The sequence below is a fragment of the Dermacentor silvarum genome, chromosome 2 (assembly GCF_013339745.2).
Source record: "Dermacentor silvarum isolate Dsil-2018 chromosome 2, BIME_Dsil_1.4, whole genome shotgun sequence".
In the NCBI taxonomy this organism is placed as follows: domain Eukaryota; kingdom Metazoa; phylum Arthropoda; class Arachnida; order Ixodida; family Ixodidae; genus Dermacentor; species Dermacentor silvarum.
This window is the reverse complement of record NC_051155.1, coordinates 161,559,749-161,575,161: the sequence shown is the minus strand read 5'-3', so window position 1 is coordinate 161,575,161 and position 15,413 is coordinate 161,559,749. Positions and strand designations below refer to the sequence as shown.

The 15,413-nt window shown below is 46.3% G+C and overlaps 1 protein-coding gene across 1 annotated transcript; it reads right to left on the bottom strand.

The window, feature by feature from the left end:
* Positions 1–653: 653 nt before the first annotated feature.
* LOC119441980 (cathepsin B) lies at positions 654–14,397 on the bottom strand. Its single transcript, XM_037706663.2, has 8 exons — positions 14,232–14,397; positions 13,206–13,340; positions 11,580–11,789; positions 10,015–10,130; positions 8,473–8,705; positions 5,259–5,375; positions 1,406–1,534; positions 654–768 (listed from the first exon to the last, which is right to left on the bottom strand). Exons 1-8 carry the CDS (start codon positions 14,325–14,327, stop codon positions 677–679), a joined length of 1,128 nt encoding a protein of 375 aa, XP_037562591.1. The 5' UTR covers positions 14,328–14,397; the 3' UTR covers positions 654–676.
* Positions 14,398–15,413: the final 1,016 nt, after the last annotated feature.

Genomic DNA, 15,413 nt, shown 5'->3' with positions numbered 1-15,413 from the left:
TGTCAAAGGCTCCCTTTAGGTCTAGTGCGAGAATTGCTTTTGGGCAGCACGGCGTTGCTGCAGTCAGTACTTCCTCTTTGAGCTGCAGAATCACGTCTTGCGTTGACAAGTTGGGCCGAAAACCAAACATCGTGTTCGGCATCAGTTGACGTTCTTCGAGATGCGTCTGTAGCCTGTCTAAGATAACACGTTCCATCAATTTACCGAGGCAAGACGTAAGCGAAATGGGTCTTAGGTTCTCCAGGCAGGGCGTTTTTGCCTGGCTTTGGTATCAGTGTAATCTCCGCATGCTTGAATTCCAACGTGTTTTATTATTATTAATTGTGGCGTAACTGACGAGCATGTGATATTATTTATGTCATGACCTATCAGACATGTTAGTCGTACATTCGTACTCTTCCATGCCAATTTTGGTATATACCAAGTGAACAAGACGCAAATTTTCGACAGGTAGGGTTTTAGCGTTGCACCACCACCACCGACACTTGTGAGGCAGTACAAGCTTCGCATGAAAAATTGACGAAGTAGCCCTGTGCCAAACTTTATAGCGTGAGGTATGTGATGCCAGAACCTGTTTGTCGTGCTGACCGATTCCGTAGAGCAAATGTTGCTCATCTCACGCTTGGTGATAGCGTGAAGAACGGCACGGTATCTTTGAGGTTTTCTTTTATCTTTATTAGTCGATCGAAATGTCTTGCTTGGGGATTCCAGCGTTGATGTCGTTTTCTATACCACATTCGTTCGTTCCACGAAGAATTTTGAAGTACCCTGTCAAAAGAAAAAAAAAATATTATTGTGGCAGAAACCATCGTAGATGATTGTCAAAGTTAGCAATTGCTTTTTTTTTTTTTGCATGAACCTGCTGCCTATAGAGTTTCCTACAATAACTCTGCTGCCTATCACCGTGTCATTCCGTGATCCACGGCAAGCCTTAAGGAAACATGGGCCAACACACTAATTGCAAAGCGATATCTGTTCACTACAACACGCTGGAGTGGTGATATAACTGAAACGCGATCCGGCGCACGCCATGTGCTCGCTCTGCGCGATGACGTCACCGCACTCATCTGTGTTGGGCGCACGCTTTCCTTTCATCGCTGCTACTTTATCTAGGTGGCTTCCATCTCACGCTCCGTACTCTCCGCCTCCGCACCAGCGCATAGTCTTCTAGCTCTTCTTCTTCATATATATTGTTACCCTCTAGGTCTATAGACCGATAAACACCAACGATATAGAGTTGGTGAAGTAGTTAAAAAGAAATAAAAAATAGAGAACGAAAGAAAAAAAGAAACTATCGCTTTAAAACTGCGATACTAAAGCAGACAACATGCGTAGACAGCGCCGTTTGCTTAACCAATCGACCCATCCATAAATTATTCAGTGAACTAATTTCTTTTGTGCTTACCTTTGTCGCCCCAGTTGGGATTCCATGAGTTGGCTACAAGCCAGTAGGGCACGCCATTTTCAGTGCCCCATCCCAGGATTTTGACTGCGTGTCCGCTCTGATAGTCGCTGCTAAGCCTCTGGTAGACGCCTGCACGTTGGATTAGTAAGGATCGTTAAATTTATTGTCATACCCAATCACATTCATACGTTTCGCGAGTTTGGTCATGTATCAGTTCTTCCTTTGAGCGCCGCTAATCTATGCGCGTTGTCGACGCTGGGTAAAGTGCTCCTCACACAATTCATCATCATCATCATCATCATCATCATCATCATCATCATCATCATGTCAACTGCAGGACGAAGTTCTTTCCCAACAATGTCTAATTACCCCTGTTTGCTCCGGCTCGTAGGCCCGTATGTCCATCGTATGATTCCAGCTCGTATCGTATACCCATCGTATGACTGCCTCGTATGAACACACAAATAATTGCTGCCTATCTATTATGCAGGAGCTGAATTTTGCGGCATTTACTATTTTGCATGGGATCTTGTGCTTCCAGCTCTCCACTTCGCAAGAGATCGTCCAACTTTCCAGCAGAAAACTTCATTTAGCTGGATGAATTTAGCTACAAAGTGACCATTTCTATGTGTTCTTCTTTCTGGGGCTTTACGTGCCAAAACCAGTTCTGATTATGAGGCACGCCGTAGTGGAGGGCTCCGGATTAATTTTGACCACCTGGGGTTCTTTAACGTGCACTACAAGGCAAGCACACGGGCGTTTTTGCATTTCGCCTCCATCGAAATGCGGCCGTCGCGGCCGGGATTTGATCCCGCGACCTCATGCTCAGCAGCCTCATTAGCCTAATCTAACTGAGCCACCGCGGCGGTGTTTTTTATATGTTGTCGTATTTGTTTTGGCTTCTTTGTTGGTTGCATGCTCTCCCACCTCCTATCGTCATTGTTGCCCCTATCTTTACTAACACCACGGCACCTACTAGAATAATTTGACAAAATTTGAGTTTTTAGGTCCACCGCATGCCAGCACTCTCCTGCGGCTGCATCAATGCTATCAAAAAATAAAGTCCAAGATTGCTCTCTGTGAACCTTTCGATTGAGTTCACAATTCTGTCTCGCATTTCGTTTGAAGCCTTTATCTGAACAGCGGGAACGTGACTTTCATCATTCCGGAATTTCTTAACGCGCCATATCGCACGGAAACATGTTGCCTTTCGCGTCCCGCAAGTAACACGCTGTCGTCGGTCACGTCACGCTCAATGAACAAGTTGGATTCGAAAGCGTCAAATGGCCTATTGAGCGAAAAAGCCGGCGTCTGTAGTCTGTAACAACGAAACGACACCTAAAGTCTAATGGGCTGCGACGCCACGTCACGAGCGCGCTTCGACGGAGCAAAGCGGGCGAAAAAGACACCTCCTGCTGCTATAGCATGCCAGGTGTTGCGTGAGGGGAAAGGGCATCACCGCGACGCCACGTCACCCTCTCTCTCGCTCTCGGAAGCCGGCGCGTGGTACCCGAGACAGCAGCGCCAGCCGCTGCGGCTGCTTGCTGGCTCGGGCAGCACGTACCTCTATCACCTGCCCTCCTTTGTGGCCGCTGATGCTTCCCCGCGGTCTCTCGTCGAGCAGAGTGTTGGTCGGTGGGATGCGGCATTGGCATCGTAGTCTGCTGCTTCTTGTTGGCTCGGGCAGCACGTACCACTATGGTACATTACTCGCAGCGCAAAACTCGACGGTCCGCTCAACGTCATTCAATTGGACATTAATGCTTTCGCATTCACAACTCATAAGACGTGCTTAGGTGTTCTCGGATTTTTGCGATGAATGAGGCGAACGTGTATACTAACAAATATTGTTAATTACGCACCGTATACCCTCCGAGAGCACCGACTTGTGGCCCACCATGAAAGAGCCTTTACAGATACCAACTCTTCCCTTAGTATCATCATCTTCAACAAACCATCATTGCGATATCAGAAGCTCGAAACCGGGTTTGCTGTATACATATATTCATTAGCAATTCCCGTTAAGCCAACGACGACAGCCATCGTTGTCATTGAATCTTCCTCAAGTTACCACATCATCAACTTCACCCTCGCCACAAGGCGAAGCAAAACTAAACTCTGCCCTCCCCCGCAACTGGAAGAGAACTCATGCTCCCGCGACCATGTGCAGCTTGAAGCCGGACGCACTAACCACTGTGTTATCCAGCAGAATTGGGGCATGTCAATTTGTGCGTGACTTACCGCCCCCAAAGACTCTCAGAGTAGTGGTGTTTGTGCATGTGTTTCTGAAGCCACACACAGCCTCAAATACCCCCGTCCCGACAAGTCTCTCAACAAGCATCAGTCGACCACGTGGCGGCTCTTACGGACGCGCACCTTTCCTACACCGTCCCTTTACCGTCACATCTACCCAGATGACTTCACACCGCACTGCAAAACATGCCAGGTGCCACGCGCAGATCTTGACCGCATTATCTGGGCATGCCCCGCAGCATCACACACCATCAAACACAGCACCAATCCTACATTCAGAATCACCACGCCCAAGCAGTGGGATGCCATGCTGCTCAGCGAATGCCCGGAGGACCAACTCTGGGTAGTCTCGCTGGCCGATGATGCCGCCAAGATTCAAGGTCTGGCCGCCACCTGAGGAAGGGGGGCTACGGTGAGGCTAGTCTCCCTTCCCCCCGCCTTCCTCAACCCCAGGAAGGACTTTCAATAAAATTTTTCTCTCTCTCTCTCTCTCTGAGGCCACAACAGGCACTACTGTAGCAGACGAGTATGACGTTGTGCGCAGCGCACAGATGTTGTTCCTCGGAATGTGGCGGTCTCCGCCGTGAAAGTCTGGTGCTGTTGCAGCAAATATGTTCACAAACGGATGAATTGCTGCAATTTCTTATCTTTAATGCGAAAGCATTATATGCCCCCTCACGCGAAAATCCGTCGGCGTCGGCGTGACCGAAAGATGGTACCAATATGGCCGACGCTGCAAAGAGTAAAAACACGTCCAAAAATGCTAGAATTGACGTCACATTTGTCAGGAAAGTTCCTGTACACAAAGTAAATTAGTGGCTTTGAAAAGAAAATTTGGTACATTTCAGTCTGGGTGACATACATTTTGGTCTGGGAGACGAGCACGCTTCCCCAATGCCACGGCGGCTCCACGGTTATGGCTTACGATGTGCCTAGTGCATGCGTGATTGCACACGTCACGTCACAGCCATTTTGCTGACTAAAGGTTTGGCCTAGTGCGTGCGTCATTTGGCACGTGACGGCGCAGCCCATGGGGAGGAGGTGGCGGCACGTCATGAGTGTATAAAATGAGCGCGTTCGTGACGTACCGATGTCTACAATCGGTATAATTCTTTCGCATTCCCACACATAAGCAGTCTTAAGTGCCTCTGCCGAATGTTTTTTCCAGTGATGCTTACAATTTTTTTTTTCATTTTCTTATCATCGATTTCTTTCTAACAACATTAAACTTTATACCAGGATTCTTACTTTTATTTAGGCGTATATCGTTTCTTTTTTATCGCTGTACCCTAACTCATCCTTTTGTGTTTAGATTACACACCCGAATTATTATTAGTACACATAGTGGATATGAGTATTCATAGTCCGCTATGCGTACTGTACGTACCACTCAGCTCAGCTCGTACTCGTATCACACAGCGTCAAGAAGAACATCGCCATCAAAATTAAAATAAGGCTTACATATAACAGAGATCTTACTTACCGTACAATATGAATAATGGGAAAAGCTGAACTTAAAATTGGGTAGTAGCGACAACAAAAAAGACAAGGCGTTAACCTCCTCAGTTTTTTTCTTTCACGCCCTCCAGATGGTCCTTACCGCTTTTGTAAGAGAAAAAGTCAGCGTAGACGTCGAAGTCCGCTTCGACGGGGCCATTCTTGAATATCTCGGTCTTGATTTGCGTCTCATCAGCCGCAATGGAGTAAACTTTGTCCCCTGCAAGGAGAGCGGACGTTGAGAGAGCGTAAGCCACAGCTTCTGCAAGAAGCAGTCGCAGTTGCTGTACCGTTTGTCTATACAGTGGTCACACACTTTGCTGTTCGCTCTCAGGGAGAAGGAAATATGAACATCGACGCATGCACTAATACCTTTCTGCTGTGCACTCTAAGATGGCCGTTGAGGAACTTCTGACGTGTACGCGCATGATCAGCACTTCAGCTTTGAGCTCCACTCTATAGGCCTCCACTACGGCGTCTGTCATAGCCTCATTATCCTTTCCGAGCGCTAAATCAAACGAATGAGTCAGTCAACCACTTTTTAGTCTTTGATCTCTAATCCATACCACCTTTGTTCTCCTCGTGCTAATATTACCCCTATCATTTTACTGCCTTTTCCTCATTTCTCGCTCCTTCGCTTCATTTCAACCAACTCTGTTAGCCTCAAAGTTTTGCTTTTATAGTTAAGCCGGCAGAATGTAATCTTTTTTTTATGCAAATAATGTTTTGCTCTACATCAGGCACATTATGGTAGGTGGGTTCCTGTCTCGCCTTGTTTCGGGCCTCTCTTATAAAATAAAGCTATGTGTTTGGTGGTGAGACACGTACCAGGGCCCCCTGGAGCAATGACCCCTACTCTATTCATAAGACTACAAACGCATGCACATTTCTCTCGGGCCAAGTAGTACTTTGAAACAATCGGAGCGTGCGTGACGGTACATACCAACAAGTTGCTTAGAATGGCGAAAGCACGTACGCGCACACCAATTCCCCGTTAAGCTGCAGACGCACCAACGGATAGCATTGGTAATTGTCAACTTAACCAAGGTCCTTCACGTGCGTTAGTTCGTGTAGCAACGAGTTGCTTTTAAAAGCGACAAAGCCAGAGATTCTGTTATCCTCTAAAACACTAGCTACCGTTGAAGCAACGTCCGAATAGGTTCGCTGTGAAGTTTAAGTACTCGGCGATGCTAATCACTTTAATGGAAACTGTTTCGCACCAATATGCGTCGAGTTCCTCCGTGGTCTAGGACGCTTCAACGTAGGGTCCGGACGTGATGCATAAATGCGTGATGCAAATTTAGGGTATACGTCAATGTCGCGGCAGTGAACTTGAAAAACATATTAGTTTATGCCATAAGTTGCATTTCGCAGAATTATTATCCTTTGTTACCATTTCTTCGGCAAAACTGGCATTCCTGAAAAACATTTGCAATACGTTCTTTTGGCCAATAAAACTGTATAAACTCTTTGTTTTTGTTTTTTTTTGTATCTGCTATATACCGTCATCCCCTTTTTGCATGTGAACGTAGCGTGGTACATGCGAGCCTCAACATTTTCGAATCGAATGTATTTTAGAGCCGGCTCATCCACAATAACAAGCACTGCGGAGAAGCCAACATCTGTAATTACCGTCGTTTTATCGACGATAGCCTTTTTACAGCATGCACTTGTATGTACCCGTAGAGGAGTATACGCAACCATGGGAACAACGATCGTCGTTGTGAAGCGAAACAGTAGAACATATTAGCCTAGCATTACCGTTATATCGCTACCGTTATATGCGATCCGCGCATTGGCTGTGATGCATAAGCCAGCACACGCAGGTGGCACATGGCCGGTGCGCTAACGGTAAAGAGGTTGCGCTATGCTAAAATAGTCTGATGATAAATCCGCATTGGTCGGCATCGCACACAGGCCATCCTAATTCTGAAACTGGCACTCAACTGATTGCACGATACGGGTACCTAATGAACGTTGTGCCATTAAGACATTGGGTATGTCATGGCGCACGACGGATGCTGGAGGCGTTTCATGCGCGGTGCGCGGAACCGTTGTGACAATATTCGTTTAGTCACATTTTTATCCTTTGCTGCAATTACTTCGCAGCATTGATTTCCTTTAAAAATTACTAAATAGTTCTCACAGCCATTAAAAATGCATATAGGTTCTTCTTTTTTCTTTTTCTTTTTTGTTAGCCAAGCTGCAGTAGATGAGGCCCGTAGCAGATTAGTGATTGGAAAAATTGGACGTATTGAACACGTGGAAGGCCGAAAAAATAAAGCCTGAAGAACGTAGGTTAAGTATAGAATCTTTAGATCCTTAAAATTATCCTAAAGATTGTCAACGGACCGTCAATAGCAGTCTGAGGCGAAAAGAGCATTATCGCTAGGGCATTTCCTCGGAATATACTACTGGGCCGCTTGTGAAATTCCGAAGGTCATGTGATCATCGCCAGTCGATTCTGTCGGGTGTTGGCGCAGAGCAATCACAAATACTTGCTTTTTTTGTCGTTGTTACTCTGTTTCGTCTTTGTAGCACCTTACTTCCCCAATAAACTTACCGGTCGTGTACAGTACCAAGAAGGAATCAGTGGGTTCGTAAGGGCAGTGATGCGCCAAAATTACATGCTTTTTGATTTTCGCATCTATGTCTCGTCATCTCTCTCTCTCACACACACATATTTCCTTGGCGCCACGCTTGACATTGGACGACGTGATTAAAGGTACAGAGCTTCGTCATTGATTGCAATGGCAGTCTGCCACCTCTCTCTGGCCTCCCAATACTACGTAACCACAGAGCGACAATTCTTCAGAACTGCCGCTGTGAAAATATACAAAAACACAAAGAAAAAATAAAAACAAAATGAACACGAACCCGGAAGAGGTCACACTTGTCTGATTTGTGTCGTTTTCTCAGTAGCTTCCTTGACCTTCAGTGCTAGTTTAACGGCAAGTTCAAAAACATTGCGGTTTGACAAGTGAGAACTAATTGGTGAGCCATTATGTTTTCGAACCCACCGTGGTTGCTTAGTGGCTGTGGTGTCGGGCTACTAAGCACGAGGTCGCGGGATCGAATCCCGGCCACGGTGGCCGCATTTCGATGGGGGCGAACTGCAAGAACACCCGTGTAGTTCGATTTAGGTACACGTTAAAGAGCCCCAGGTAGTTCAAATGATTGCGGAGTCTCCAACTACAGCGTGACTCATAATCAGATGGTGGTTTTGGCACGTAAAACGCCATAATTAAATTTTTTGTGCTTCGAACTGCTGCTTTTCAATACAGACGCTGTCAGCAGCACAGTACGCCGTTCATTACCCTTATACTTGTCCTTGCTGTATTCCGTCTCGTAGCCCTTGCGGCAGACGTGCACGCAGCGGGGCGTCGGTGAGATGTGTTCGCTGCAGTTGGGCAGCGGCCCCACGGTGTGGTGCTCGCAAGGCGGGAACTGGTACGGCTGGCAGCCGTCGTCGGTATCATGCAGGCCTCCTGATACGATACCGCGGTCCCTGTAGAACTGCCACGCGGCTGAGGGGAAACCGCCTAGGCAGCTGCGAAACAGCGCGGGAACGTGTAGTCGGTTAACATGACAACACCAGCCAACGCTTCCACGTCATAAGAGAAGGCCAGGTCGGGGCCAACTGCGATTTTCCTACTCGAACACTCGTGAAACGGAAAAAATATCTCGTTAGACAATCGCTGAATCAATTTTAATAACATTTGTTATTAAAATTTTAATAACAAATGTTATTTTAATAACAACTGTTTAATAACAACTCTATAATAAAAATAACAACATTTTAATAACAACTGTAGCAAGCAGTATTTTGATTCAGAACTTTATTGATTCTGTAAAAATTGTCGGAAATTGGCAAGCCTATCAAGAATAAGAAGGTATATGAGGCAAGGAGCTTACGAACCTACCAAAAACAGATATCGCAGTTCATCGACCGGCATCTGTTAGGGCATCTGAAGTGGACATATTTGACATTAAGTTTCCAGCTTTGGTAAAATCTTTACAAAATTTCCTTGGCCTTTCCAAGCGTTACTCACATGTTAGTGGTATGTATTTCAGAAGGGTGTAAAATAAATTGATTTTGCCCACTTTAGATATCTCAATATGTGCTGTGTACCGAATTGTGATATCGTTTTCTATTGATGGCGTTACAGGTTTATAAACTTGATGCTTATTTTTATTGAAATACCAATTATACACGTATGGACACTCCAAACGACTTTCCGCCGTCGTCGTAGTCGTCGCGTCGCCGTCACCGTGAGGTTCCGTATAAAGTCCTATTGCGGTAAGATCGCGGCCACGCGCCGTATGCAGTACGTGCCAGGAAAAGCTTGCGAGGGTTAGCCGGAAAAGATGATGTCCTGATGCGGCGGCGTTTTCTCGAGCGCGCGAGGGAGGAATTGGTGGAAAGCGGGCGCGCCGTCTTCTCGCACGCTCAAAGGTGGTGGTAGAAAAGGGGGGGGGGGGGGGGGGGGGGGGGGCAACGCCAGCTGGGTGAAGCGAACTCTCGCTACAACGCGAACTGGGTGAGCGAGAACACCGCGCGTATGAAGCAATCCGCGATCTTGGATTGCCTGCCACCCTTTGCACACATCGCACATTACCTCCTAGATAGGGCGCGCGGCCGCGCTCAACCACGCCATGCGCTGCCGTAACCGGAGTAGAAGAGAAGCGCCCCAACCTGCCCACCTCCCCCCACATCCTTCTAGCGCGCGCCCATGTCCCGCTACGCAACTACGATGCACCGTTGACAGGAATTTTGCAAACGAGTCTGCGCCATAAAACACCACACATCATCGCAAACGAGTCACTGGGTTAATTTTCGCTCGCCTGACTCAACGTACCCACGACCGCAGCTGCTGCAACACGTCAGGATGTCTTGGGCAGAGATGTTCACTTGTACCTTGCCCTGGCTGTGGATACAGATGCGGTCAGATATGGCTTCGACGGCTCCAAAGGCCTGTGTAAGGCAAGTTCCTTCTCAAACAAGCGTACTCTCTTTTCCCTCGTTTGAAAAGCTACAGCCGAGATTCACAATGATCATCTCACGCAAGAGCACTTTGGTCATCAGCCAATGTCTTGCTGCTGAGCACCTGTGGTGGCTTTATATAGTGACATGGTTATGGCAATAGTGCGAACAGCGTTCTTAAGTGATAGTGATACTATACCAAAGTATTTATACCGCGTGATTTTTCTTTGTGGCCTGATATTCTTACTCTGAAAAAAATATATATACAGCATATGATGACGAGACCCACAGAGTAAGGAGCAGACACGTTTGTACATCGTTTGTTTTGCTCTTTCTGTAGGATTCCATCTATTCTTTATATCTAGCCTACGTCTACGTAGGCGAGCCGGCCGTTTTCGGCTTGCCGGCCTTGAGTGATGGTGATGTTCTTGGTGACTTGTTTCTTTCTCTTTGTCACATCAAAGAAAATTTTCAATACGTTGCCTCTCTTCGTGTCCCATTTCTTTTTTTTATGCAAATGATTACGTCGCTTATGCTGAAACTATTTCTTTCTTGCTGTAGTAGGCTCGTCAGACTTTCTCATTTGGATTTAGTCCTTCAAAGATTCATTGCAGTCGATAGTACGCCAGCATGTCATTTGCCTGTTTCTACGACTTAATCGAAATCGCTGAATCGATGGTTTCATAAAAACGTGGCTATAAAGTAGGCGCTGAAGCCACACTTGTGGGTCCACTTCACTAATCCGGCGAGCGACATAAGCACTAAAATTGCGCGGCATGAAAAGTACGACACACTCGCACGTGCCCTTTCCGTTGCAATAAGTTTCAAGAAAAAAATTACCGACAAAATAAGTAAGCTTGTAGGCAACTAAAACATCATTGGAGGCAAGGACTAGGTTGAAATAAGACATACAAAACCATTTCGACACACAGATTATACGGACGCATTTCTAACTGAACGCTTGGCAGTGGTGATTTGCCGCGAACGGTCGCTGCTTAATAGCAATGTTTGACAACAGTGAAATAAAAACCAACTCCGAGATTTGTCTACGCGCCATTTCTTACAAAGAAGTATGCACAGAAAATAGCCGTTTTACCCCACGTCCCGTTTCTACGAAACTTACCCAGCTTTGCGCTATAATTTTGTTGTGCACTAAGGGCACAATTTCCTCTCAGTATGCGATAATATAAAAACCTCCGCTGCTACTCTGCATGTGTGCTTGTCTCTGTAAAACAATTTTTTCAGCAGTTATATAAGCTGCTTAAAGCGTAAAAAAAATATGGCAAGCACGTGTCTGTAATCGAACACCTTTCCACCACCCCGGCAGCACGCTGATCCGCTCCCAAAGGTGGTGATATTTGTGAAACGCGCACGGAGGACAAAAAAGCAGCTAAATAAGCCTTAATAACCATTGCATATAAACAAGCAAGCAAAACTCACCCAGCAAGACCCGCAACTCGACTGGTCACGAATAAGCCCGATGCTTCTGCATTCTGGCCATTTCTCGCGAGCGTCGAAGGATTCCGGCAGATCCTCGGGAATCTCAGTGTGGCGGAAAGCAGGTAGCCTGTGAAGCCGGTTGTCCGGGTGGACACCCAGCAGGCCTCGCAGGAACATGGGTGAGACGTTCCTATTGAAGTTTCGCCCGGCCTGTTGAGTGCACAAGATAAAAGTAACAAGTGATGATTGAAAAGACGTGTTTTGAACAGCTGAAATGAAATGACAAAGAAAGGACTAAGGAAAACAGACAAATTACGTCGCTGTCGGACAACGACGTCCATGTCTGTATTCCTTAGCCCTTTTTTTTTCAGTTCAGCTCTTGAAAACTCGTCTTAGCTATGAACCAACTCGCTCAGTTAAATACTATTCTGATGTATTGAAGTTTCGAATGAGTATTTCAGGATCAGCCTATTTTGTGTCCTCTTCAAGACGAATGACAGCTGATCCCATCTTGGGTCACCAAATTAGCTACTTTTATCACACCATCTATAGTTCGCTGCCATCCTCTGCTGCATTCCTCTTCGATCGGTACCAACTCTGTAACTATAGTGCGCCAACTGTTATCTGTTGTACTTAATATATGGCCTGCACCACTCCATTTCTTTTTTCGAATCCTAACTGGAATATCGGCTACCCCCATTTCTTCTCTACTAAACTCCGCTGTCTTCCTGTCTCTTAACGTTAAGCCTGTAATACTTCGTTCCACCACTCGTTGCGCAGTCCTTAGCGTCTTCTCAAGCGTCTTTGTTTACCTTCCAAGTTTCTGCCCCACATGCATATGTTAGTGCCGATAGAATGCATTGATTCAACAATTTTCTTTTTAATGATAACGGTAAGCTGTCGGTCATGATTTGGTAACGCGCATGCCGCATGCGGTCCAGTGCATTTATAATCTTCAGTAGATTTCCTTGTCACGATCCCTTGTGACTTGTGCGTCAGAAGCAGCAAGTTTTTCATTAATGGCAAAGCGCTGCTCAGTGCGCTATGAAAATGGTCAAATACATCGAGGATACACGGTCACCTGTATTCCATCGTCCAACTATTGTAGCTTGAGAAGCCAGAGAAATCGGGGAAGTAGATGGAGGTTGTGCGGGAATTGTATCAATAAAGTTTAAGGTGACCTTCGAAATAACAGCTCTAAAGGAAGCATAAAATAAATAAAATGAAATAAAGAGAAGCTTTCTTTGGCTGTTATCCCCGTTTTGCATGGACAGATGTCTTAATTTGTTACGTAAACTTGGCCGATCACGGGGTCAGTGTTATCAAAGCTGAGCTGACCCTGACACCAGTACAGGATAAGTGTCCCCGCAATGGTTTTAATGTGACTTCTGAGGCGGCTTATCCTGGGGCCTATAAAACCGCCCAGCAGCCACACGCCTCATGGCATTAACCTATAGAGATAACAAATAAGCCTCCCCAGCAGCGTATCTCCGCACGTCTACCAGGAAGCTCTCCCTTGATTTTGACAATCATTCTCCAATTTTTCTGTTCATTCTTTTTTCTATTTTCCTCCTTCATTCTATCCTTATGTCCGACGGTGCAACAACAGTAAGAAGCAGTGCTCACCTTCCACGTGGTGTTGAGCTTGTTGATGAAGGACACCATACCGTCGGACACAGGCCTCAGGTAGATTGGGTGGAAACGGCGGCCGTGAACGACCGCCCCAAGCAGTGCGCACGCGAGCACATGCTTCCACATATTCTGTAACCAGAGAGATACTTTTTTATGCGTGTTGTGTTCCAGCAATTATTGGTAGTGAAAACTTGTGATCGGAAAACGTATTTTCGAGTGGGCCGAAGGGTTCATCGGCAGAACAGTCAACGCGCGGTCGGCGCCGATGCATCCCAAGCTGTTCATCCTTTTGTTCGCGATTTAGTCGTACGATTACTTTCTAGCGCAGACGAACCGCTTTGGCCGTACAATTTTAATAGTTCAGTGATCACCAGTGGACGAGAGTGCTAAGCTTTATCTTGGCGCCAGCTTTTCGACTAGAGGCTTGTCTTCGTGAGGGCCTCAGCGCAGAGAAGTTTTACGTTGACGTCAGGCTGAGGCTTCTCACATTTGCTTGCTGTTAATAACTTCCACTCTTCGTCGTCCTGCGAGACCTGTGTCTCGCTCGGAAATCTAAAATTTAATTTTCTAACATACGAGTAACATGTTCTAAGCAATCATCAACAGCGATCTAACAAAGAAATGTCGCTGGAGCCAGCGTTTCGACAACAGGGCTTGTTTTCGTCAGGGCAGCAACCGGCTGCCCTGATGAAGAGAAGCCCTCTTGTGGAAACGTTGGATTTAGCGACATTCCTTGTTCGACCACTGTTCATCGCTTCAAAGCCACGTCTCACTTTGAACTTCTGTCTCGTGTGGATACCCTGGTTGGGAGTTTCTTAATGCTAATCGCTATCTTCCGATTTCAGATTGGCGCTTTATACACGTCTGCTGAAGGAGATATGCTAACATTCTCAGGGTTCTGGAGATTTTGACTGTTCAGCTCTGGCGTTTAATATCATTCTCTGTCAGAAATTTATTACAGTAAACCCAGCTTTACATTTCAAAGTGTTAACGAGGCAAGCAGCGCGTTAGCTTGCTTACCTGAGATTCTGTCGGCGGCAACCAGTGGGAGATGTTGTGCCCTGCATCCGACTTCTTATACGCGAGGATGAACAGAACAGTTATCACCGTTATCATTTACGTTCCGAGTCTCCTTGTGCTCATAGCGCACTATACAACCTCGATGCACTTATCTTTAGTCACACAGCTCGGACACGTGAGCTCCGGGTCGTTAAAACCCTGTTAAAGTGACAATCTCGTTCTCCGAACGACTTCTTAATGCTTATAGAGAAAGAAAACAGACGAGAGGCAATGAAGGACGAAATAAAGGCTGCGACTGCAGGGCGCTTCAACTGTTTGCTCGCGCACCGTAGGGCACTTGTAGAGTTGCCTATATGGTATGCACAACGTAGGATGCCGCTGTTCAAGTTTACAGTCACTGTTTCTATTTGCAACAATTCACCTATAAATATATCAGAGAGTAAACAGATGAATAAAATTTTAATTTACGAAAGTGAAATGGCCTAGTCGTCATTGTTCCGTACCTCTAAAGCCTGTTGCCAAGCGGGAAAAACTGACTGTATTCAGTTTCCCGATTGTACCTGCAGAATGTGCGCTGTAGGAAGTAGTAGGAAATACTAATGCAGAGAGAGAGAGAGAAATGGAAAAGAGGGAAGGCAGGGAGATTAACCAGACGCACGTCCAATTTGCTACCCTGCAAGAGGGGAAGGGGGTATAAGGATGAAAAGAGAGAGAAAGGAAATAGAGAGAGCACAGTTTCGCGCACATTCGAAACTTCGCACGAAGTCTGCAGACGGTCGCCAAGACCTGTCGATTTGAGATAGTGCAACAAGGCTTTCATGGCTTTCGGTGCCATCGACGCATGCGGCCATGATCCAAGGAACTTCATTTTCGAAAATTGTCTAGAGTCCAGCCGGTTCGATGCTGTCCAGAGAGCTTCACGCTCGACTTCGAACTGGGGACAGAGACATAATACGTGTTTAATTGTTTCTCTAGTTCCACAAGAGTCGCACATGGGTGTATCCTCCATTCCAATGCAGAACGAGTCATCATCAGCATCATCATCATCATCATCATCATCATCATCATCATCATCATCAACCTATATTTATGTCCACTGCAGGACGAAGGCCTCTCCCTGCGATCTCCAATTACCCCTGCCTTGCGCTAGCGTATTCCAACTTGCGCCTGCGAATTTCCTAA

What these genes read in the sequence shown, in the direction of transcription:
- LOC119441980 (XM_037706663.2), bottom strand. Translation starts at nt 14,327, where the DNA reads ATGATAACGGTGATAACTGTTCTGTTCATCCTCGCGTATAAGAAGTCG. An exon ending in TGCCGCCGACAGAATCTCAG is followed by an intron (nt 13,341 to 14,231) that starts GTAAGCAAGCTA and finishes CTCTGGTTACAG; the next exon opens with AATATGTGGAAGCATGTGCT. An exon ending in TCCCAACTGGGGCGACAAAG is followed by an intron (nt 769 to 1,405) that starts GTAAGCACAAAA and finishes TTCTTTTGACAG; the next exon opens with GGTACTTCAAAATTCTTCGT.